Source organism: Malus sylvestris, chromosome 13 (genome assembly GCF_916048215.2).
Source record: "Malus sylvestris chromosome 13, drMalSylv7.2, whole genome shotgun sequence".
Taxonomy (NCBI): domain Eukaryota; kingdom Viridiplantae; phylum Streptophyta; class Magnoliopsida; order Rosales; family Rosaceae; genus Malus; species Malus sylvestris.
In genome coordinates this window covers 806,643-832,549 of record NC_062272.1, presented here as the reverse complement: position 1 = coordinate 832,549, position 25,907 = coordinate 806,643, and the positions used below count along the sequence as shown (strand labels likewise).

Genomic DNA, 25,907 nt, shown 5'->3' with positions numbered 1-25,907 from the left:
TTGAGAGTCTCCTTCTTAAACTTCTATTTAGAAAGCTTGCGTTTGTGTTTGCACGAAATTGAAGGATAATGCTTGTGTCCCTCCATGGGGTGACGTACTTATCCCTTCAATTATGATTAATGAACATTTACCGTCCGAGCATCAGAATAGTTTCTGTTAATCTTCTATATCATAATCCAATAATCATATCTGAAAAAAAAAATATTCAATTTCAAGATTTTTTAGTTATTCATATGTGTTAAACCAATCAATGGTTTTGGTAACAAGTAGCATCTTCATGATAAATCGTTCATTTTTTTATGCATATGAATGGCTAAAGAATTGCCAAATTGAATAATCTTTTGCTTATATGGTCTTTAAATGATAATAAAGAGAATGAACGATTTCGATCATGATGTTTGAACAGTAAAAATTCGTTAATCGTAAGTGAAAGAATAAATAAGTCCCTTGATGGGGACAAAAGCATTACATTCTTTTTACATTCACTACTTGAGCCACCCTACTCATCCTTTTAGGTCTCTCTCTTCTTAATATGGTCCTTTGATTTTTCTCTTTTTTCTATATTTATTACTTTTCTTTTTGGAATATATATCCTTCTTTTTTTTTTGGAATATATATTTGATTTTGAGAATGGTGCCCTTTTATTTTCTATATATAAATGACCTAGATTCAGCAAATCCAAAGAAATTGAGTATAAAAAAGGTGAAAGTTATCTTCACCTAAAACAACAACAATGGTTGTTGTAATGAGACCAAACACCAATCCTCGTCACTCCCTTGTCACTCTCGCACAAAGCAATTCGTCAACGACGCCGTATGTAGCTTCTACACAATATAGATGCCGCTTTGGACTTCTGCAACATCTATGGGCAAACGTGATTACTGTGAGTCTCCGAGCATTCTTGCGATGTGCTCTACCGAGAAAAACTAGGTTATCGATTAAAGAGTGTCCGACAATGTTATTTATAGTGTATGTGAGCTTTCTTGGACTTCTACAATCCTAATATTTCCGTTCTATCAAACTGCATGAATGTTATCAAACAATATTATCGAAGTTTCTCTCGTATAGTTCAAATCGTATATATTATAATTTGTATCACGAAAAGTCAAAGGCTCATCGAGGGTAGTGATCGATGATCAGTGTAGCGCATACAAACAGCAATTAATTAGAACAAAATATATATATCAATATTTGGTGCATGTTTTCATATATACGGTCCCACATGTTAGATATTGTCTTGAATAATCCCTGTGATGTTTTTGAATTTTGGGTATTGACCTAATTACTGACCTATGTATTGAAGAAGACATGCACCACAGAACATGAACAATGTATGCAATTATTAGTCAACAATCAGAAATGATTGGCGCACTGCTAACAATTACATAATTAACATAATTCGTGCCTCACGATCCCCATGCCTTAAAAGTCTTGGTCGATCAGATATGTATATATAATGGAAAATGATTTGATGTTTAATTACTATGGTGGTGGTAGTAGTTGGAGTCTGCAGCAGGGTAGCTATGAAAAAGGTAAAGGATGGGAAATGGAAGATGATGAATCCATCCACCTTCTGTTCAAAGAATATTAATGGGTTGGGTTATACTATATTTGTCATCGTCACTACAAGAAAAATTGATGTCATTTATACATAATGGAGTGAACAAATGTCTAATGAGTTGAGAAAAAGCACATCATTGGCTAATAGGGTTATTGGTACACCTTACTTGTTTTATTTTGTGCAATTCATGTCAGTCGTTAATCTCTAATTTTCAAATTTGTATAGTATTCCTATTGTTGGATAGTCATAAGTAATGACATCTAATATACTGTGTACCCCCTCCAATTGTCCCCACTTCAACAAATCAAATGACCAAACTGATCTACTTTCACTTTAGTCTCTTTACACCTAGCGAAAACTGGGGCATAGCAGATAACATATATTGCCTTATAGGCAGGTCTCCGTGCCAGACAATATGTTGGAAGCTTTAATCTTTGAAGAGGCATTTTCGTTTCTATTCTCTTCTCTTCTTTTGCTTTCTTTCTTTTCGGCCTTTTTCTTTTACTACTTTCTTCTTTTCCATTAATTCAACCATCTTTATTATTATCATGACCTTTGAAATGATGTCTCTTGTTGCACATTAAATACCTCAGTTAGTCAGTAATCTACACAAAAAAACTTGAGTATTAACAGATACTTAGCACACTCCCTCATCACCCAGTTAGTGTAGATAATATTGTTTATTAAAAAAATAATAGTAAATAACAACTCTTACTTGTGTACGTAAAAGTAAAGCCATAACACATGGACTGTGAAAACATATATAGGGTTTTCTATACAATTCAGACAGATCGGACATATTAATTTAAACTAATTAATTAGCTAATTAATCAAAGATGGATCGAACTCATGATTGGTAACTAGCTAGCACCGAGGCCATTAACTAATTAAATGACGATGATTATTTTAACCTTTGGTTCTGATAATAGTGATTGTGCCTCTGCCCTGGGTTTGAATTCTGGTAAGGGCCACCACAGCTTTGCCAGAAAGGCCAGGGCCATCCGCAGACACGCATGGCCGACATGCAAAGTCCCCAACTGGGTGTCGTACTGGCCGTGTTGGTGGCATTAGGATCCTCTCGTTGATGTCGCTTAAGGTGACGTCGCCTTCTACTCCGCCGGGCTTCACCAACGCAAATGGATAAACTACCCTTGTTATCACCCTCTTCTTCTTTTTTCTCTTTTCATCACCACCACCACCTGTATTAGAGAACATGCCAATAATATTGTAAGTTTTGTTTGAGTAATGCTATTTAGTTATCCACAGTCACACTCTCTGATACAGCTGAATCTCGTATGCAATGGCAGGAAATTAAAGAGTACATGCATCTGTGCGCAATGTAGTTGGTTTTATGTGTTAAATTAACATTATTGAATTTAGAGTTGTTTTAGAATAGGTTACTAGATTGGTATGTGTACGTACCGGCAGCTGGAGCAGCAATATTGGAAAAAAGGGTTTCTTTGGGAGTAGGTAAATAATCAGAGTTGGTGTTGGTCGAATCTTTGCAAGAAGAAGAGGAGGAATCAAAAGCTTCAGGAGCTGACATTGTTGGCTCTTCTGGAGTGTTTATCTTTGCGTCGACGATGTCATTTGTGATCTCCTCGGAAACGAGTCTGTTCATTGGTCTGGTTATACATAAAGGATCACCAAGTAGAACTGAAAGATGAAATCAACTTTAGAAAGATGAAATCAACTTTGGAAATCATAATTAAGAAAGAACTAAAAGTAATTATTAATTAATTATCAATTAATTACCTGATAGCCCAGTACTGGAAGTAGTTAGCTGGCTCATGCAATCAAAATTCTCCGATAATTCCCAGTTTGAATTCCAGTTTCTCTATTACAAAGTATTTAAGTGAGAAATTGGCGCAAGATCGATGGAAAAAACTATTATAATTATAAAAGATAAGACATGCAAATCGAGAGATCCATCAAATAAGCCTATTCAATACCTTCGCAAGAATAGTAGTGGAGTCTTTGAGCTCGTTATCATCATTGGTATACACGAGCAAGCGTCTCCTTTTGGATCGCTCACCAAATTCTACCAAAGCGTCTTCTAAGTACCCCGTCGAGAAATCTGACTGATCTACATGAGGTGATGAGCAAAATGCTGCGTTCATCATCATGTACTCATCCATAGCTGCACATATTATTCAAAACTAATAAATGAACCCTAGCAAGCTAGAAATCTATCATTGTCTTATATTCAACTACAGTTAAATACAAATGTAGACAAAAACAGTGAAAGGAAAGAGAGAGAAAGGAAGAAAAAGTGGAGAGACCTAAAGACATTCTGTCTGTGTTGAGAACTCCAAGGTGGCCGTGACAATCCCAACCTTGGGAAGAGCTGTGGAGGCTACTGTTCGTGTAAGCCATGGACATGGAGCGATGAAGCTCACCCATCTCTCTCTCTCTCTCTCTCTGAAAGTCTTGATGTTTAATGACTCACTCACTCAGGCCCATACATTTCTATATATGCGCAAAGCCATGACATATAGAGAGATTGGAAAAAGTTAAAAGAGATTATATGATTTCAGAAGCAGCAGTGCTCAGTCAACGGCAAAGATTAAAAAAGAAAAGAAAAATAAAGGGGTGTGTCTCTTGGGATTCGGGAAATGTAGTCTCACTTTTAATTTTCTTTGGTTAATTAGAAGTATGTGTGGGGGACTAAATAATTGCAAGGGTACTCATATGATGATGTTGCATGCAAAAGCAAATACTGTAATGCAAAGATAAATAGATATGCCCTAGTGCTGTAACTGTTAAGACACAATTCAAATTTCAGCTTTTCCTTTTTTGTTTTCTTCCCCTTCAATATTATGCTTCCCAACCGAGCTTCTTTTTGAGACTTTTTCCACACCTTCTCTCCATCGTCAGGTATCATCTATCTTCCACTTTTAAATTTTCTTTGCTCTTTTGCATGCATTGGGTCCACTTATTGGCATGCTTGTGGTGGAAAACTGTAACGGATCAAACCATGAAAAATATTATGTGACAGTCGCACTATCACTTGTTGTTATTAATTTATATTATAATTTGAGTAAAAATAAGATTGATACGTTATGAATTTAGTTTATATTTACTTACTTAAAATTAATGAAGGACATGAATCAAAATGCTATCTAACTGTTAAATTGTGATATAGACAATAACTACACACTAGTAGACGCTCTTAGTGATTTAATTCTTGACAATTCAGGTATGAGATAATTGATTTTAGTGTGAGACTTTTCTGTGTTAATTAATAAATACAAAATATGTAAGATATGAAAATGATACTAGTGTCTTACATACTCATGGTGATGTTACAATCAAGTCGAAAAAAGGACCTCACTACACGAATTTTTATTTCAGGATAGGTGGGTGCGTGGGACCAGTATACTTTTGATCATGGTGTTTGAATTTCGTGTAAGTCACCCACATCGGATTTCGTGGGAACGTTGATTGATGGATAATCCAACGACAGAAATTACTTCATCTGTGCTAGCTCACATTCTAAATTCATGTACAAATACATTTCGATCTTTTTTATTACAATGCATCAATGTATGCAATACGTTAATTATATGTGTGTGTATATATATTTGTTAATTACACTAAAAATATACCACAGGGGAATTTTTTATATTTCATTTCCCCTTTTTTTTGGGGTCAATTTTGATTTTGTGTTCATTTTGCTGTTATAATCAGAGAAATTAAGAGAGTCAGCTGGTAAGGATAGGAAATATAATCCATTAAGAAAACTTTAGGACAAGAACACCACATTAAATAGTACATGAAAGTAAAGTAAAACGGTAATGTGCCTGGAAGAGTCAACTATCAGAGCATAGCAAATGACCCTTCGTTACATGTTATTCTCTATTCCAACTTATAGTCTTATATATAAAAAGACATTGGATGTTCTGGTCCCTCTTTTATATATGTATGGCTAATGCCTGGACTCCTCTGACTTTGGCTTATGGCACCACGTACCCTGCAAATCAACAAACAATTAATTTTAAAACATCAGTTACCGTAAATTTTGTGTGTCTAAGTAACATATTACTCAATAATTTACAATTTTATGTAACTACTTACTTCCGCACTTCTTTCCAGCAGGCCGTTTCCTGATGTTGCATCGCTTTGCAATGGTAATGGCAATGGCGGGATTAATACCGGCTTGCTTTGCCAAAGGTGACAACAGAACAGCGCAAAGGCATTTTGGGGCAGTCTTAATCAAGGCACCAACTTTGGTGCAGCAAAGTGGGGGAACCTTGGCCCTCACGTTTCTAGCCGCACTCAAGCACGGGCTCAGGCTTGCTGCTGCTGACCTAATCGGAGTCCTTCCACATTCTCCAGCAGCAACAACCTCCTCGACGAAAATGTTCGTAGCCAGCAGAAACAAAAACACAGAAACAATGCAGGCTTTCATGTTGAAGCTCAACGTGTATATTTGCAATTACTAATTAAAGTTTGCCTGATTATATATGCCTCTTGTGCACTGACCTGGTGAACTAGCTCAATGGACGAGTATATATATAGCATGGAGAGACAGATCCTTTTTGCAGTAGTGGGGTGGTTGTGGGATTGTGGAACGATGACTATTAGGGTTTGTGGCTTAGTTTATTCAAAGATCTAATCATTTGGGATGACTGCGCAGAGTGTTCACACTGATTGATACTTCCACAAGGTGACACATATATAATTAGATTTTGTTGGTTGCTTTGCATCTGTAGGGTGCTCTTAGATCTCTTTCATTCTTTTTGCCTAGCCGCATGCTCTCTCTCTCTCTCTCTATATATATATATATATATATATTATTCTTCACATGCATTGTTGAGAGATATGCTTTGAGTAGTTGGTGTTCGAACAGAACCACATCCTGGGAATCTGTATAACAACCCACACAAATACCTGGCAACATCTGGTTGAATCCAGAGTTGAACTGCCTGACAACTTATTTTTCTATGTAATCATCACCCCGCCATGTGATATTTTTGTTTCATTGTCGCTGTAACATGTTTTCTGCTCTTGTATTGGTAGCACAACATAGCGGTGTAACAGTAATATCCAGTGTAGAAGATCTTTTAGAAAAAGCTCAAGGCTCTCGTAGATAATCAAAATCGTTTCTAACGTAATTTGACATAAAATTTTAAACATGTGAATAGGTTGTAAAGCATTTGGAAACACTTTTGTGATAGAGTATTGCTGCTGAAAGCACTTTCAAGCGTTCGTTTGAAGAACAAAAAATTAAATTTCTAATAAATTTCAATGCTCTTCTATCACAAACGCTTATGAACATAAGAAGTTCTAGAATAGCATTTCCAAACCAACTCTAAAATTCCTCCTATATGTAATAAGCTTTGAGTATGAAAGGGGCATATTTCTTGCAAAAGGCCTTAGTTCCAATGGACCTGCAGGCAGATTGAAGATGTGGGCTCTATATATGATATAGGGTTTCTATCAATGGATTGAATGTTCTAACGTAGTTCACAAGACTAGTTATTTTTCAATGTAATCATAACACCATCATGTAATATTTTTATTTCGTTGTTACGGTAACATATATGTTGTTTGCACATGTATTGGTAATTTGGTGCAAAACATAATAGTGTACGGTAATACCAAAATCACGAGTGGAAGATCTTTTAGAGAAAGCTTAGGCTGCTCATAGATAACCAAAAGCATTTCTAACGTAATTTGACATAAATTTTTGGAAAGTGTATAGATTGTAAAGCATTTGGAAGCGCTTCTTTTTATAAAATACTGATGATGGAAGCACTTTCAAGTGTTTTTCCAATAAAAAAAAATGAATTTCTAATGAAACAAAAGAGACAAAAACTCCTACCATCGATCTAATAAAATCGATTTCCGACAAAAAAAAATGTTAAATCTGGTTTGGATTAATTGAGATATATGTCATGTTTTGTCACTCCGACAATGCGACTAGTAGTATTTTGCGCCGTTCTGGCCATTCTCTGTCACACCATTTCCATTTGCAGCTCCTTTTGCGCACACTATGTGATGGCCATTTTCAACGGAACCAGCTGGTGGCAGCTCACCGTATCCATTTGCAACTCCTTTTAGAGACAGTTTATGATGACCATTTTCTTGAATGGCAGCAACTGGATGCAGCTCATCGAGCTCTTTAAGCACGGCGTTGATGCAGGACAGAAGGCCCTCAGCCTTAGAGCGAGAGAAGTCTCCCCTTATGACAACGCGGAGCAAGGCCACATGCTTAGCATCCGCTGGCATGTGATATGTGTAAGAGTATGAGTATGATTCTTACAAGTCTTGGGATAATTGATATTATAAAAAAGTCTAAATCATGTTGACAAGAGTTAATCCAATCATATTGATATATTGAAGACTCTTGTGTTTGCTCGTTTATAGGACTCATACTGATATAAGGAATGTAGTTTTGTATTCCTTGTGGGATTCTTATAGGGCGATCCAGGTCTTGTAGTATAAAACCACAAGCCCCTGCTCTCACAAAACACGCTCTTATTGTTCCAATTACCTATAACTTGGAGAGCATTGAGTTTTGCAGAGAGGAGAAGGTTGTGTGCAGGTTTTCATGGCTTCTTATCCATGAACGTGTTTGTAGAGAGGAGAAGGTATTGAAAGTCAAGAGTGGGTATTCCGTATGCAGCATCAATATACGCAGTGCAACATTAGTTATATGCAACATTAGTCATATGCACAGTGCAGCATCAGTCACCCCATAACTATCCAAAAGATTGTTGGGAATGTGAGTTGAACTTACTCGTAACCTAATGGCAAACACACATGGGAAAGACTTCGTCAAGCAGTCTGCAGGTTTGTGTTGCATATATTACTTCAGTATTTGCATATACAAAATATATTTGGAGTGATGATTGTGATTTAGTGGGTTAAATCTTATGTTCTTGGCTAGTTTATTATAAAGCTTATATTGATGAGCTTGATCTGACAATGCATGTTGTAGTGGAAGAGAAGCACATGCTCAAAAAGGAAGGGGAAGGAATCGCATGTCCGCTGGATGGTAGTAGGTTGCTTTGTAGTTTCAAAGACCAACTGTGTTCTTTTGTGCATCATGTGGAGTTTCATGTTCAAGTACACACTTGTGTATATCATTGAGCCATTTAGGCAATTCATTAGGTTTAAGAGAGAAATCGATCTCTTGGAGGGCGAATTATGAAAACTCATTTTATACATTTCTGTAGAACATGTTTTAGTCTGACCTTGATTCAGGTAGCAGGTTGACTGAAAAGTCATCAACCATTCATGTGGGTGAAATTTTGAATGGGTTGAAGCCCTTGTACACAGTCCCGTATTAATAGGGAACAGAATATCGATAAACATTGAAAGTTAATCGATTTTTTTTTAATGTCAAGTTCTTTGTCTCTCTTCATATTTCATCTTGAATATGCAGACTCCCTTGTATCTTCCTCTTTTTTTATGTAACATGTGTATTGATGCATTGATGAGCTTGTTCTTATTTCGTCGAGTGTTTGAGAGGTTTACTAAACCATTGTGCGTTCTTGAAAATTACGATGGCGCAAATGTGTTATTGATGGAAAATTTTAGAGAAATTTATGTCTAGTTCCCAAAGTTTCTTGTAATTATATCAAATGATATTTGAGCTTGTGAGCAATTAAGCTAAAAACCCCAAAATAACTCATACTATTTCTGGAACTACAACAAAAAAAAAAAACTCACACTATTTATGACATCTAATCAAAATAACCCATATTGTTTATGGAAGGGACCAAAATAAACACTATTTCTTGAACTATCACAAAATAACCCACACTATTGTTGAAAGTGAACCACTATTTCTTGAACTACAAAAAATAACTCACATTATTTTTTAAAGTGAGCCAAAATAACTAACATTATTTTTGAAACTATTGTATAATAACGTACAATATTTTGGAAAGTGAACCAAAATAACCTACATTTATTTCTGGAACTACATCATAATATTAATAACTCATACTATTTATGGATCTACAAGATAATAACTCACACTATTTCTGAAATGTAAACCAAAACAACTCACACTATTTCTGAAACTACATCATAATAACCTATATTATTTCAAGAACTACAGCATAATAACCCACACAATTTGTAAAAGTGAACCAAAATAACTCACATTATTTCTAGAACTACAAAATTCATATTATTTTTAGAACTACATCATAATAACCCACACTATTTCTAAAAGTGAACCAAAATAATTCACACTATTTCTGGAATTACAAAATTATAAACCATAGTTTTTTTAACTAAACCAAAATAACTCACACTATTTCTAAAACTACAATAAAATTACCCATACTAATTCTGAAAATAAACCAAAATAATTGACCCTATTTCTGAAACTACAGCATAATAACCCATCTTATTTCTGGAACTACAATATAATAACCGACACTATTTCTGAAAGTAAACCAAAATAATAACTCATTATTTTTTATATTACAGAATTATAACCCACACTATTTCTGAAACTGAACAAAAATAACCTATACTATTTCTGGAACTACTGTAAAATTACTCACTAATTCTAAAAATGAACCAAAATAACATATTATTTATGGAATATAAAAAAATAAATATTATTGTTAGAACAATAGCAAAATAACCGACACTTTTTGGAACTACAGCAAAATAGCACATTATTTCTAAAATTGAACTAAAATAACTCATACTATTTAAGGAAACAAAATAACACTATTTCTAAAATTACAACAAAATAACAAAATAATTTTTAAAATTGAACGAAAATAACTTACACTATTTCTAGAAGGGAATAAAGTAAGGGAATAAACTATTTCTAGAACTTACACTACTTCTGGAAGGGAATAAACTATTTCTAGAACTAAAACAAAATAACAAATACTATTTCTGAAACTAAACCAAAATAGCCTACACTATTTCTAGAAGAAAACAAAATTACACACTATTTCTGAAAGTACATCAAAATAACTCACACTATTTCTGAAACTGAATCAAAATAACTCACAATACTTTTTAAACTAAACTAAAATAATTCGTATTATTTCTCGAAGTGAACAAAAAACACTATTTTTTAAAATACAACAATATAACCCGCACTATTTATAAAATTGAACCAAAATAACTAACACTATTTATGGAACTACTGCAAAATTACACACTAATTACGAAACATAACCAAAATAATCCACATTATTTCTGAAAGGGAAGAAAACACGCAGTTAACGAACAGGGTTTTTATAGAGAAGTAGTGCAAAAACTAAGTTTTCTAGAATCGAACTATTTCTTGATCTGAAAAAAAACCACTAATGATCACTCTGAAAGACCAATTATATCATACAATTTACCTCAAAAAATTCATGATACTTCCAATCAAAGCATATTTATAGATTTCTTTCGAAATAGATTTTCTTTTATAAAATTTTGGTGTTTTGTTATGGTTTTAGATTTGAATTTAAGTACAAAAAGCATCTAAGGGATGTTTTTTAGATTTCCTCTATCTAATTTTTACAAAAACACAAAGCGTCTATTCGATTGTTTATTTACTGTGCATTAATTTACTGGAGCATACCAACGAAAAGTTTGTTTCATGATAACAAAAGCTAAAAAATTTGTTGAACAGATGGCAGTGCACTAATGGCTTTCGTATCCTCCATCATCACTTTCATGTTTAATGGGTAAGGTAGTGGCATTAACTGACGGAATGGAGCTTCCGTCAGGGTAGCGCTTGGAAAAAAAAAGTTTAGTTTTGCACATGGGCTTGTTTTTTCGTTAGAGTATTTAGTTTTTGTCTTTTTTGATTAAATTTCAAGCCCTTTACATTAAATAAAATTGTTATATGATTTTTTATTAAAATAAACTTAATTCAAGCTCTTTTCATTAAAGTTTCTTTATTTTTTTTCTTGGAATGGGGGCAATTTGATTCCAATATTCTGTCGTAATTTACACAACAATAATATTTGAATATAAGACGGTAATATTGCCATTATTTTCCGTTATTTTTTGCACTTCCTTTAATTGTACTATTTGCTTTTCTTGTTTACGTCATTAATTTAGCGACTCTTTTCTGTGATTCAAAGTTCAAAAAAATAAAATAAAATAAAAATCAAGTTCTTAAGAAATCTAACCAAAATGGAATGGGCTAGTGATTGATGATGAATTTCAGGTGCGTATTCTGTACTGCACGTTATGAGTTCGATTCTTAATGTATTTTGAATTACACGATAATGACCAAATAAGGTTGAAATGCCTCTGTGAATCTTTCTCGAAACGCTTAAATTTTTATTAAGAATTTAAATAAGTTTATAATAAAACTGTTTAAGATCCAGAGACACATGCTTTTAACATGTGTTTTGTGGGATCCACTTTTTTATGTATTTTAATTATTTAACTATATTTTAAAATATAAACAATTTGAATTGTTGAAATACATTACGATATATATTCTATATAATAAATATCAAAATATATCTAAAAAAATGTTGGGAAATTTATAACCCAATACAAATACTTCTTTCAAAAAGTGCTACTCGCCACATAAGCAGTGGAGACGAAGGTAAAAGTTTAACATAGGCACATTGCGGCCCAGTCAAAGGAAAGGAAAAAGAGAACGGTTGGTTTGCCCGGGAAGTGGGGTAAGTAGTTAGTTGTTGAAGCAAGTCCCAAGGTTGTCTTCCGTTTACGTCACCTAACAGGACACCGATACCTTGAACTCTACCCGTATTATCCACCCACCATTCCGACTTCTAAGACGGAAGATAATATCTCTGCTCCGCCTTGTTCTTCAGAACACACATTTTCCATTTGTATTGCACTCCAGAAGAAGCAGGGCGACGGAATCAGAGATCACAGAGAGAGAGAGATGGGTTCTCTCCAGGAGGAGGAGCGATCGCTTTTGGAAGACGGACTTATTCAGGTTCCTCTCTCTCTCTCTCTCTCTTCATTTTTTTCATCTGAAAGTTGTGATCTTTCGTATTGATTTCGAATTTAGGAATTTTAAAAAATTTGATCTTTGATGTGAATAATATAGAATTACTTTGGGAACCAACTGGGTTTCTTGTAAAACGTCGGTTCTTAATTTGCTTAGCTGCTGTTAGGGATTTTGAATTTTTATGTTAAACTGAAATTCGATTGGGAGTTTTTGAGATTTAGTGTATGATTATGGTCAATGACATGAAGTATACTGGGTATCCTTTGATTTCTGTTCACGTTTTTGAATACTGATCATCTGTTGCCATTAGTGGTCTTTTTGGGATTGTTTTTGTTTGTAGCCAAGTGCTTTTTTAAGAAGCATTTATAGTAGGTGACCCAGAAGCACTTATGACTTTACCTGTCAAACGCATTCCGAAGCACTTGAATTAATAAAGTGTCAACGTGTTTTAATAAAAGCATATGCGTATGAGCAGAAGTGCTTCCTGAAATCCTAAACGAGGTTTCCCTTAAAAGGATTTTCTTTCACATTTATGTTTCCAAATGTAAATGTTTCAAACAGTGTGGCACTACTCGCATTGATGTTTTCCTGTTGCATCTTCAGAACGAAGGCGACGGGCTGTACACTGGAGACGGCTCAGTTGACATTAAGGGGAATCGTGTTCTGAAACAAAATACCGGGAATTGGAGAGCTTGCCCCTTCATTCTAGGTGATGCTTTGTTCTTCGCTATAATTTGCTCCTGTGCATCAATGTAGTTTATGTGATTGTAATACTTTTGATACATGTTACAGGTACCGAATGTTGCGAACGTTTGGCCTACTATGGGATTGCAACTAACCTGGTTACTTATCTTACAAACAAATTGCACGAAGGAAATGTGTCTGCAGCAAGGAATGTTACTACTTGGTCAGGCACCTGCTATCTTACACCTCTGATTGGGGCTGTCTTAGCAGATGCTTATTGGGGGAGATATTGGACAATTGCTGTTTTCTCCACCATTTATTTCATTGTAATACAAATTAGAATTTGTTTTTTCTTCCCATTTGTGTGGTGCTTATATAATCTCATCTCATATACATGCACGCATATATGATGTATATGCATATATATATATTTGGGATTAGAGCATATAAATTTTGCTGATTGGTTCACTAATTATTTTGTGTAGGGGATGGGTACTTTGACTCTCTCTGCATCAGTTCCTGCATTGAAGCCTCCAGAATGTGTGGATTCAGTATGTCCTTCAGCTTCTCCGGCACAGTATGCAGTGTTCTTCGTTGGACTCTATCTGATTGCTCTGGGGACTGGTGGGATCAAGCCGTGTGTTTCGCCCTTTGGGGCAGACCAGTTTGATGATACAGATAAAACGGAAAGAGTAAAGAAGGGATCCTTCTTCAACTGGTTTTACTTTTCTATCAACATTGGTGCTCTAATATCGAGTTCTCTACTAGTCTGGGTTCAAGACAATGCTGGGTGGGGTTTAGGATTTGGTATACCTACTTTGTTTATGGGCATTGCTATTTTTAGTTTCTTTTCAGGCACACCCCTATATAGATTTCAGAAACCGGGGGGAAGCCCTGTGACAAGAATGTGCCAGGTTTTGGTTGCGTCATTTCGTAAGTGGAATTTGGACGTCCCTAAAGACAGTAGTCTCCTGTATGAAACACCAGATAAAGACTCTGCTATTAAAGGAAGTCGTAAGCTGGAGCACAGCGACGAACTGACGTAAATTTCTTCTTACTGTGTTCATGTTCTTGGGAATAATTATTTGAATTTTACAGAATCACACATTTTCGCGGAAAACTTAAACCGCGAATTTTCATATTGCTACACAAAATAAAATGGAATGACGTTATTTTCTTATTCTGAACTATTGATACAGTGCAATGTTCTGAATGTTTAACGTACATGTTTCTCAAATAACTCGATCACAATATCAGTTGTTTCTAAAAATTTGAACTTTGTTTTTGCTGCAGGTGTCTTGATAAAGCTGCTGTGATTTCAGAAACTGAGACCAAAACTGGGGACTTCTCCAATCCGTGGAGGGTTTGCACTGTAACACAGGTGGAGGAGTTGAAAATTTTAATCCGCATGTTTCCAATTTGGGCTACTGGAATTGTCTTTTCAGCTGTTTATGCGCAAATGTCGACTATGTTTGTGGAGCAAGGCACGATGATGGACACATCTATCGGTTCTTTCACCATTCCCCCAGCCTCCCTCTCAACTTTTGACGTCATCAGTGTTATTTTCTGGGTCCCTGTGTATGACAAGTTTATTGTCCCAATTGCTAGGAGATTTACGGGTAAAGAAAGGGGCTTCTCAGAGTTGCAACGGATGGGTATTGGTCTCTTTCTTTCAGTGCTATGCATGTCGGCTGCTGCTGTGGTAGAGATTTACCGATTGAATCTTGCAAAAGAGCTTGGATTGGTTGACAAAGAGGTGGCTGTACCGATGAGTATCTTATGGCAAATACCTCAGTATTTTTTGTTGGGTGCTGCGGAGATATTCACATTCATTGGGCAGCTTGAGTTCTTCTACGACCAATCTCCAGATGCCATGCGGAGTCTATGCAGTGCATTGTCGCTTCTGACGACTTCGTTGGGGAACTATCTGAGCTCCTTGATTCTAACAATTGTAACGTACTTCTCAACAAAGGATGGGAAGGCTGGATGGATACCGGATAACTTAAACGAAGGTCATCTGGATTATTTCTTCTGGCTCTTAGCCGGACTCAGCCTCCTGAATATGTTGGTGTACGTAGTCTGTGCCAAGAGGTACAAAAAGAAGAAGGCTTCTTAAGGCTTTCTTCAGGTGGGTGGCGCCTTCCGCACACCCTTAAAACCGTTAACAGTAGAAACTGTAAGAATATGAAGGTTGTAGATAGTGACAAATGTCAAGAGATTAAGAGATAAGCAAAACAGTTAGGATTGTTTACTTAGTGTGTAAGGAAAAGCTGTGACTATAAATACTTGTAATTGTTCTGTAAGAATTATTCATTCAATACAATCAAAGAACTATTCAGTGATAAAATCTCTCTCTCTCTATCTCTCTATCTCTTGTGTCTTATTTTCTGAGAAAACTCCATTGCAGATACTGCATTTTCTGCATTCTAACATGGTATCAGAGCTGGTTGAGGGTTCGTCTTCTCGGTCCTGAGTTCCGTTCTGCTTCCGCACATCTTCTCTGGAGATTGGTACACAATTCTCTTTCTTAGTTGATCCTGCAAGTTCTTATCTGTGTGAATTTGCGATCTGAGGTTTGTGTCTGTTGATTGCTCGCCATATGTTTGATGAAATGGCTGACTGAAGATCTTCTCTTTCTGCTCTGCAATTATCTACTCTTTCTCTTGATTCTGATTTCGTCCTTTGCATAATCAAGATTGTGAAGTTTGAAACTCTAATTTTTCAAAGGTTTTCGTGAAAATTCCTCAATTCGTTGAAACTGTTATACCGATATGGTGACTCCTACTCAGTTGCAAATTGTGCAATCTCCAATTACGAATCTTATTCCGAATGTTCATACATCAGTTACTGTGAAATTAGATGATACAAACTATCTCGTTTGACATTATCAATTACAATTGTTGCTTGAAAGTCATGGCATTCTTGGCTTTGTTGATGGATCTCGTCGATGTCCTGCTTGATTTGGGCAAGATTCCGAGGTTGAAGGAGTTGAAACTGATGACTTTAAAATCTGGAAAATGCATGATCATGCTCTCATGCAACTCATCATTGCCACACTCTCTCCCACTGCTATGTCTTGCATTATTGGGTGTATGACTTCGTATGATATGTGGACCAATTTGAAAGACAGGTTCTCTACTGTCACCAAGGCTAGTATTTTCCAGATGAAAACTGAGTTACAGAACATTAAGAAAGGTGCTGATTCTGTTTCTCTATATCTTCAACGCATCAAGGATGCTAGAGATCATTTGTTTGCAGCTGGTGTGTTCTTTGATGATGATGATGTGGTGATTTTAGCCCTCAAGGGGTTACCGGCTGAATATAACACTTTCAGAATTGTTATTCGAGGACGAGATAATGTTATCTCCTTGAAAGATTTTAGAGCACAGTTATTGGCTGAGGAAGCTTCTATTGAACATCATACAGTTTCTGAAACTTTTGCCACTGCTATGCTTGCTCAAAACAACACTGGCAAAGGCAAAGCATTAATGCTTGGTGATCATGTTCCTGGAAGTTCCTCTGGTGGTTTATCTCCATCTTCACCTCACAATTCTGGCTCTTCTCATACTGCTTATTCTGGAGGTTTTTCCACTATCAATGGCAGTTTTTCTAATTCCGATTTTCGAGGCCGAGGAAGAGGCAGAAACAATTTTTACTCAAACTCCCGATTCAATGGTGTTCCTCATAATGGTGCTGGAATTTTTGGTTCACCAAAGCCTCATATATCTACCTGTTCTGAGCATGGTTATGATATTCATGTATGTCAAATTTGCAACAAAATTGGCCACATGGCTTCCGATTGTTTTCAAAGGCATTCTACCTCCACATCTTCATCCTCCAGAGTTCAGTGTCAGATTTGCTGGAAGTTTGGACACACTTATCACTTATCAGCCTTCTGCACCTCAGGAGTCTTTTTGGGTTGCTGATACTGGAGCTACCTCACATATGACCTCGGATCTTGGTAACCTCACTATGGCAGAACCATTTCCCAGCAATGAAACAATAACCACAGCTAGTGGTTCAAGTTTGAAAATTTCTCATATTGGCTCCCATACCTTGAAAACTCCTAGCTATGCTTTTGAGTTGAAGAATATATTGCATGTGCCTCGTTTATCTCAGCATCTGTTGTCTATATATCGATTGTGCAAAGATAACAAATGCAGATTCATTTGTGATGAATTCTGTTTTTGGATTCAGGACAAGGTCACCGGGACAATCCTCCTTCAAGGACTGTGTAGAGATGGCCTTTATCTTATCCCTTTTCATGTTCCCCAATATCTACTTTCTCAAGCATAAAAGTACACTGCATCATTTCAGCAGCAAGCATGCTATCTTGGACATCATGTCAAAATAAATTTGTGGCACAAACGATTAGGGCATCCATCTAATATTGTTGTCTCTACAATGTTAAATCAATCTAAAATCCCTACATCTGTTGATAATGTGTCTTCTGTTTGTACATATTGTCTAGAAGACAAGTTAACCAAACTGCCATTTGTTTTTCCTGCCAATAAAGTTGTAAAACCCTTAGAGGTTATTCATAGTGATGTTTGGGGGCCTTCTTCTACTGTCTCAGTTGAAGGCTACAAGTATTATGTCAGCTTTGTTGATGAATGTACCAGGTTTACCTGGATTTTCCCATTAATCAATAAAAGTGAAGTTTGCAGTGTATTTGTTCACTTTTATAACTTCTAAGTCACCCAATTTTCAGCCTCTGTTAAAGTTTTTCAAAGTGATGGTGGTGGAGAGTATACAACTCATAGATTTCAACAATTTTTACTTGATAAAGGTGTCATCCATCTTAATCTTGTCCCTATACTCCAGAATAGAATGGTCTAGCTGAAAGAAAGCATAGACACATTCTTGAGACAGCAATTACCCTTTTACAAACTGCTGCATTGCCATCCAAATATTGGTTTCATGCTTGTGCCATTTCTGTTTATTTGATCAATAGGATGCCATGTCAAACTCTCAAAATGTCATCTCCTTTCTATTGTCTGTTTGGTACTTTACCTACTCTGTCTCATCTGAAAGTGTTTGGTTGTGCATGTTTCCCACTGCTCAAACCTTATAACTCAACCAAGTTACAACCTAAGATAGCTCAATGTGTTTTTATAGGGTATGCAGGCAAATATAAGGGTTACTTATGTCTTAATCCAGTTTATGGGAAATTTTTTGTCTCTAGACATGTCTTGTTTGATGAGGACACTTTTCCTTATTCCTCACTTGTTCACTCTGTTGGTGCATCTTTCTCACACATTACACCACTATCAAATTCATTACACATTTCACCTTTGGTCACCTCACAAAACATCACTGTTTCACCATTTCCTCTCCCAGTTGTTCCATCATCTGTTGCAACCCCTAATGCCTCAGAGTGTTCCAATACACCTATTCCTTGAGCTCCAGAGTCTTGTTCTAACCCTTTACCTACTCATACATCTTCTACACAGTCTGCTGTCCCTAGTGATCCAGATTTTCAACCTGAAAATCTCCAAGTTGTCAATCTGATTCCTACTGTGAATTTGCATCCTATGCAAACTAGATCCAAAAGTGGGATTAGTAAGAAGAAGGCTTTCTCTGCCACTGTTCAGTCTTCAGTTGATGTTATAGAACCTTCATCTTTCAAGTCTGCCAATCAAATTTCTGAATGGAAGGTTGCTATGCAAGAAGAAATAGATGTTATCCATGCTCAAAATACTTGGACCTTGGTTCCCATGCCTCCAGATAAGAATTTAATGGGCTGTAAATGGGTTTATAGACTCAAGAAGCATCCAGATGGTTCCATAGCCCGATACAAGGCTCGGTTAGTAGCTAAGGGCTACAGTCAAGAAGAGGATATTGATTATACTGAGACTTTTAGTCCTGTTGTGAAACCTACTACAGTGAGGTTGATTTTAGCATTGGCTGCACACTTTAAATGGTCCTTAAGGCAGTTGGATGTTAAAAATGCATTCTTGCATGGTGATCTTCGTGAGGAAGTCTATATGTCTCAGCCTCAAGGGTTCCATAGTACTACTCATCCTTCTCATTATGTTTGTAAACTCAACAAGTTGTTGTATGGGTTGAAACAAACTCCCCGAGCTTGGAATGAGAAGTTTACAAGCTATTTGCCTGGATTGGGTTTTAAACAGTCACTTGCAGATCCTTCCTTGTTTGTTCAACATTCTTCTCTTGGTACTGTGGTGCTTTTATTATATGTGGATGATATCATCCTTACTGGGAGTTCATCTGAGTTGATTACTGTAGTTATTACAGATTTAACACAGGCCTTTGATATGAAGGATTTGGGGCAGTTGCACTATTTTTTGGGTTTGGAGGTCAGCTATGTATCTACAGGTTTGTTTGTCTCTCAAACCAAGTATGTCAGGGAGTTACTTCAAAAGGTTGATTTACAGGATTCTAAACCTTGTGCCACTCCCTGTTTACCATCTCATAGACTACTTAAAAATGAAGGCACTCCTTATCATAGCCCTGATCAATATCGAAGTGTCGTAGGTGCTTTGCAGTATTTAACTTTCACTAGGCTTGACATTGCTTTCTCAGTCAATCAGTGTTGTCAGTTTATGCATAATCCTATGGATTCTCATGTTGTGGCTGTTAAGAGGATTTTGAGATATCTTAGTGGCACTTTGGATTATGGTCTTCATTTCCAACCTGGTAAACTGCACTTACAAGCTTATAGTGATGCTGATTGGGCTGGTGACCCTAATGATAGGAGATCTACCTCGGGTCACATTGTTTATCTTGGTTCTAGTCCCATTTCTTGGGCTTCCAAGAAGCAACACAGTCTCTCGGTCATCCACAGAGGCAGAGTACAGAGCTTTTGCCATTGATGCCGCTGAGTTAGCTTGGATTCGACAACTGCTATGTGATTTACATGTTCCTCTTACTGTTGCTCCTGTGCTATATTGTGATAATATTTCGGCTATTGCTCTTTCTTCTAATCCTATATTCCATTCCAGGGTCAAACATATAGATATTGATTATCACTTTGTTCGAGAGAGGGTTATTCGCGGTGATCTCCATGTTCAACATGTTTCTTCAAAAGAGCAGTTTGCCGACATCTTGACTAAAGGCTTGTCTATTTCTTTGTTTAGCCATCATTGTTCCAATCTTATGCTTGGATCATCCAAGCATATGATTGAGGGGGGATGTAAGAATATGAAGGTTGTAGATAGTGACAAGTGTCAAGAGATTAAGAGATAAGCAAAACAGTTAGGATTGTTTACTTAGTGTGTAAGGAAAAACTGTGACTATAAATACTTGTAATTGTTCTGTAAGAATTATTCATTCAATACAATCAAAGAACTATTCAGTGATAAAATCTCTCTCTCTCTATCTCTCTATCTCTTGTGTCTTATTTTCTGAGAAAACTCCATTGCAGATACTGCATTTTCTGCATTCTAACAGAAACTGAAGAAGTGTTTGTAATGCTTTTCTGATTTGATGACGTTGAACCCATTTGTAAAAATCACCCTGTTACTGATACTGTGTAAATAGAAATTACAAGCTCTACATATTCGTCCAATAAAAAACATTTGAGATTATAAAGAAATGTGTATTATTTGCAACGATTCTTGCTTTAGCTCTGCACTTCGTAAACTATTCTTGCTTTCTGAGTTTCGTCTCCTCGGTCGTTTGATTGGTGCGAGACCCGAATGTTGCAGGGATGATGAAGCCGGACAGCCTACTGAAGTTTTCTGGTGACAGTTGGATGCACAGTACTTTTGACTCATTTCTCGAAATTAATAATTAGGATAATTTCTATTTTACAACCAAAGTTTTGCAAAACTCTACTGCACTAACTTATTTCGTCTCGTCTCACTTTCATACCTAAAGTTTGATTTTTTTGTCACTTTCATACTCCCTTAGTCAATCCATTAACTTCACCATTAATTGATGCCGGTGGCATAGTTTAGACCAACCATTGTTGCGTGTCATCTACAAATTAAAAGAATGACGGTGAAGTCAATGGACTCGGGGACCTTCAATTACTGAATAGAGGAGGATGGAGATGTTCCCCCCCACCCCCCCCAAAAAAAAAAATTGCAATTTCAGTTAGGTTGTTGATAAGCCCCGTTCTAATGTGTGAGACTTGTACTAATAGATACTCAATTCCACATAGATCACATTTTGTCTATCCTGTTTTTGTTTTCCCTTTGGATTAGCGATCGTGTTATTATGTACTGTTTCCAGTCCAGAATGAAGGCGATGGCCTCTACACTGGAGATGGTTCAGTTGGACTCGAAGGGGAACCATACTGTCTTCGACATTTGCTCTCATGTGTCCGAGTAATCTCTTCTTTTCCCAACAGTTGTAGTGTGTACACACACACACACATATATATATAATGTAGGCGTTCTTTTGTGAACGGTTGGCCGTCAATGGGATTTCTACCAATCTTGTCAACTATTTCACCGACAAACTGCACGAAGAAACTTTTGTTGCTTCAACAAATATTACTAGTTGAAAAGGAAATGCTATATCGCACCCCTCATTGGGTCTGTTCGTGTCCATTCCATGCATGGCAGCTGCTGCATTGTCAGAGAGATCACCCGATTGCAGCTTGCCAGGGAGCTTGGTTCGATCCACGAAAAGGTTTCTGTTCCACTTAGCATACTTTGCCAAATTTCCCCACTACTTTTTGTTAGGCGCTGCCGAGGTCTTCACGTTCATGGGGCAGCATGAGTTCCACTGCGAGCATGCACAACCGAGGGCGGGAAAGCTTGGGCCTTAAATCATAACGCCACGATTGGGCCTTAAATTAAGCCAACCTTGGGCCTTAAATTTGGATACCGACCCACGCCCCGTTTAACCGAACCCGATTGGTTTAAACCTAAAACATTCTTCCACAATCTGCCCCTCTCTACGTTAGCCGTCGCCACTCCTTCGGAATCCTAATTCTCCACCTGCAAAACCTCCGTCGGTTCTTTCCTTCTCCGACTCCGACGATGAGGCCGATACTGATGAAAGGGCACGAGAGGCCCCTGACTTTCCTCAAATACAACAGGGACGGCGACCTCCTCTTCTCCTGCGCCAAAGACCACAACCCCACCGTCTGGTTCGCCGACAACGGCGAGCGCCTCGGGACTTACCGCGGCCACAACGGCGCCGTTTGGTGCTGCGATGTGTCCAGAGACTCCGCCCGCCTCATTACCGGCAGCGCCGACCAGACCGCCAAGCTGTGGAACGTTCAGACCGGTCAGCAGCTTTTCACCTTCAATTTTGACTCGCCGGCGAGGGCTGTCGACTTCTCCGTCGGCGATAAGCTCGCCGTCATCACCACCGACCCTTTCATGGACGTTACGTCGGCGATTCACGTCAAGCGTATCGCCGGAGATCCCGAAGATCGTAAGCTTCTTTGATTTTTCCTCTTTTGTTGTATTGCCTTTCGGTTTATCTAAAATTGGATATGGAATGATCGACGGTTTCGAATTTTCAGAGATTGGTGAATCGGCTCTGATACTCAAGGGACCTCAGGGAAGAATTAACAGAGCTGTTTGGGGTCCTCTGAACAGAACCATCATAAGCGCCGGAGAAGACGCAGTTATTCGCATTTGGGATTCTGAGGTGAGTGTGCATTGGCTCGCTGTGATGTTATTCAATACTTGCATTGGAAATTTGAAAGCTTTTTCTTTAATTTGATTGACTCTTAAGTGTTTTCGATTAACTTGCAGACTGGTAAACTACTTAAGGAGAATGATCCGGAAGTGGGTCACAAAAAGACCATAACTTCGCTTGCGAAATCTGTGGATGGTTCACATTTCCTCACCGGTTCGCTAGATAAATCTGCCAAGGTAATGCATCTCGTAATCTTCGTGCTTTGTTTCTTGAGTTGTATGTAGGTTTCGAATTTTTACTGAGTTTTGCGTTTTCTGTTGCATATGTTTTAGCTGTGGGATACTAGAACGTTGACTCTTATCAAGACCTACGTGACCGAGCGTCCAGTCAATGCCGTTGCAATGTCTCCTCTTTGTGATCATGTATGTAACTGTAATCTCAAATTTGTTTGCATTGTCTTGCATTTTTTCAAAATGTTGTCTTTTCGGTATTTCATTTACTTAGAACCCGTCTCGTTTGCATTCCAACTTGTTTACTTACATAATGAGATAAAAGTGGAGTTAGTACAAATACGATTAAATGCTTTCTATCAGTCACATATTGAGAAGTTTGTGTCTTAGTTTCTAGTTGGAACTTTAGTGAATGGATGATATGTACTAAAGGCTCTTGGTTATTTTGTATCTCTTATATATGCACTGTTTTCCTGGTTCATTACAAATATTCCGTGTGTTTTATCCAGGTGGTACTTGGTGGTGGTCAGGATGCATCAACTGTCACCACAACTGATCATCGTTCTGGGAAATTTGAAGCCAAATTCTATGACAAGGTAAACCATACTATTCTTTTATGTCTTTTGGAGTATGAAGGTTCTCGGTTGTCATTTCCTCGGTAAGTGATTTTGTTTTTCTTAATGTATAAATAGATTCTTCAAGAAGAAATTGGAGGTGTTAAAGGGCATTTTGGACCTATAAATGCTTTGGCGTTTAATCCTGATGGAAAAAGGTATAGTTCATTCTCTTAACTACTTTTGTTGGTTTCATGATTGGTGAATACACAATGAACAAATTCTTCTTAATTAGAGTTGGATTGGATTACTGTTAGATAGTACTTGGGAATTTCTCACTTTTATCTGTGCAATATTGCTTGTGCTAATGTTTAGTGATACCATTTTTTTTTTCTCATTTCAATACATGAACAATTAATTTAAATGTTTAGCCAGAAAATTTAAATTAATTTTAAAATCGAGATGAAATCGTTCATAAATATTATGCAACTTTACGTAGCTGGTTAGGAGTCTTAACAATTGGTGCTGGAGGAATAATGGTTTCCTTGTTTCTCAGATGATGATGTGGCTTATTTTCTGCCTATATGAATTGAGAAATTTTTTCTGGAAAAGAGAATTTGCTGCTTTGAGATTATCTTAATATTTTCGGTTTTTGTTGTATTTTTAACAGTTTCTCAAGTGGGGGTGAGGATGGTTACGTTCGTCTACATCACTTTGATTCTGATTACTTCCACATCAAGATTTAGATCTGCAGCTTGGTATTAATTCTCGCTTTGGAGGTTCGGGAAAGGCTATTTCTCCTCCCTTCCTAAACCAGCCGCGTCGAGCAATTAGTTTTGTAGTTCTGGGATTGTGATTAACAACCATTTTCTGTGTTTGCTTCTTGCTGTTGGAAGGAATACAGTTTTGTAGAAGATTTATAGAGTTAATTTGTTCCAGTAACTTTTTAATTAGAATTTGACTTATAATCTTGTCATCCGTCGTTGAACTTCATGAGAGCAACGAATTACACTGTATCCTTGTTACTGTTCTGGTAGATGAAGCTCATGGTACTGCAAGCAGAAGTATAACCCCCATCAAGAACAAGATTATGTCCCGTTATAAACCCGGCGTCTTCGCTGGCCATGAACAATGCGGCTTCCGCCACATCTTCCACGGTTGCGCACCTCCCGCGCAACAAGCTCCCCCTCTCTCCCACAATTCTGCTTACATCTTCTGCCGTCATGTCCATTTTCCCGAGATGCATTCTGTAGGCATCGACGAGCATCTCCGAAGGAACCCCGTGAGGCGAAATGTTGTTCACTCGAATGCCATGCACTCCCAACTCACACGCGGCACTTTTTGCCAATCCGTTGAGGGCCTCCTTCGACAATGTGTAGGCATGTCCCCCAAGGCCTCCCATGATACCGGCTGAGCTTGATGTGCAAATGATGCTCCCTCCTCTTCGACCTTTGATCATGGCCGCTGCAGCGTACTTGATTCCGTGCACAACGCCGAGAACATTGATCGAGAGGAGGTCCTTGACCTGCTCCATGTCAAGGCTGGATATACTCCCCGAGGGACCAGGAACACCGGCGTTGTTGAACATGATGTCAATTCGGCCCTTCCATTTGAGTGCAAGCTCAACAGCCGATTCAACATCAGCTTCCTTTGACACATCGCAGTGTATGTACCGGCCTCCGATAGAATCAGCCAGTGTAGCTCCTATGTCGTCGAGTATATCAGCAACGATGACATGGGCGCCGTTTCGGGCGAATAGCTTGGCCGCGGCAGCTCCAATCCCTCTTGCACCCCCAGTTATGACTGCAACTTTGTTCGCCAACCTAACAAAACTAAAGCAGATAAAAACCGCATATGTACGAATAAACATAGAATCGCTTGGAGTTTCGCCAGAAGTTTGCAACTAACCTCTTTGAAGGCGGCCTCCGCGCTTCGTCCTCATCGTGCATTGGAAGAGATTGCTCCATATTTTGAGTCCATTGGATTGAGCTTTTGATGGTATATAATGCAAGTTAAGATTGGGGTAAAACCTAAACAAATTGAACAGGGCTCTCTACATGTTTTGATTATTCAATCCATGCACAGTTTTCACTCCTTACAACTACTTCCAACCCACAAGAGTCTGGTGGCCTATTTTTTTATTTTCTTCTTCGTTTTGGGACAACCGTTTCACTTTTCCGTTGAACTTTCACTTTGGTTATGAGCCTCCCTAAACTTCTAGGTCACGCCAATGTTCCTCCCACCGGTGGTTCTATCAATTAAGGGGTAATTGTGTCCATTTATTACAGTACAAGCTTTTAAATTTGACAATGTTTGTTAAGTTTGATTATTGCAATTCTAAAGCATTAACTTGGTGAATGTAGTATTTTGCCTATAAAAGTTGGTCACGAGCATAGCAT

The 25,907-nt window shown here is 37.5% G+C and overlaps 5 protein-coding genes across 6 annotated transcripts; 2 read left to right on the top strand and 3 right to left on the bottom strand.

Annotated features, from left to right (window-relative positions):
• Positions 1-2,222: 2,222 nt before the first annotated feature.
• LOC126595631 (uncharacterized) lies at positions 2,223-4,020 on the bottom strand. The gene is made up of 5 exons (XM_050261922.1): positions 3,844-4,020; positions 3,514-3,701; positions 3,317-3,398; positions 2,984-3,217; positions 2,223-2,760 (listed from the first exon to the last, which is right to left on the bottom strand). The coding sequence occupies exons 1-5, from the start codon at positions 3,962-3,964 to the stop codon at positions 2,468-2,470; spliced, it is 918 nt and encodes a 305-aa protein (XP_050117879.1). The 5' UTR covers positions 3,965-4,020; the 3' UTR covers positions 2,223-2,467.
• Positions 4,021-5,273: 1,253 nt separating this feature from the next.
• LOC126595632 (non-specific lipid transfer protein GPI-anchored 15) lies at positions 5,274-6,062 on the bottom strand. Its single transcript, XM_050261923.1, has 2 exons — positions 5,639-6,062; positions 5,274-5,534 (listed from the first exon to the last, which is right to left on the bottom strand). The coding sequence occupies exons 1-2, from the start codon at positions 5,970-5,972 to the stop codon at positions 5,518-5,520; spliced, it is 351 nt and encodes a 116-aa protein (XP_050117880.1). The 5' UTR covers positions 5,973-6,062; the 3' UTR covers positions 5,274-5,517.
• A 6,111-nt stretch (positions 6,063-12,173) lies between these two features.
• LOC126595630 (protein NRT1/ PTR FAMILY 8.3-like) lies at positions 12,174-20,487 on the top strand. Of its 2 annotated transcripts, XR_007613629.1 has the most exons (6): positions 12,174-12,461; positions 13,080-13,185; positions 13,269-13,486; positions 13,646-14,202; positions 14,454-15,350; positions 20,331-20,487. XR_007613629.1 is itself a non-coding variant. In XM_050261921.1 (5 exons), the coding sequence occupies exons 1-5, from the start codon at positions 12,408-12,410 to the stop codon at positions 15,274-15,276; spliced, it is 1,758 nt and encodes a 585-aa protein (XP_050117878.1). In that variant the 5' UTR covers positions 12,174-12,407; the 3' UTR covers positions 15,277-15,507. The 2 variants fall into 2 exon arrangements, 1 of the variants encoding a protein (XP_050117878.1); XM_050261921.1 differs by lacking the exon at positions 20,331-20,487 and having other exon boundaries at positions 14,454-15,507.
• Positions 20,488-22,012: 1,525 nt separating this feature from the next.
• LOC126597415 (eukaryotic translation initiation factor 3 subunit I-like) lies at positions 22,013-24,476 on the top strand. Its single transcript, XM_050264215.1, has 7 exons — positions 22,013-22,514; positions 22,606-22,733; positions 22,841-22,960; positions 23,057-23,146; positions 23,464-23,550; positions 23,647-23,726; positions 24,179-24,476. Exons 1-7 carry the CDS (start codon positions 22,115-22,117, stop codon positions 24,252-24,254), a joined length of 981 nt encoding a protein of 326 aa, XP_050120172.1. The 5' UTR covers positions 22,013-22,114; the 3' UTR covers positions 24,255-24,476.
• On the bottom strand, positions 24,434-25,786 carry LOC126597416 (short-chain dehydrogenase reductase ATA1-like). Its single transcript, XM_050264216.1, has 2 exons — positions 25,417-25,786; positions 24,434-25,331 (listed from the first exon to the last, which is right to left on the bottom strand). Exons 1-2 carry the CDS (start codon positions 25,473-25,475, stop codon positions 24,515-24,517), a joined length of 876 nt encoding a protein of 291 aa, XP_050120173.1. The 5' UTR covers positions 25,476-25,786; the 3' UTR covers positions 24,434-24,514.
• Positions 25,787-25,907: the final 121 nt, after the last annotated feature.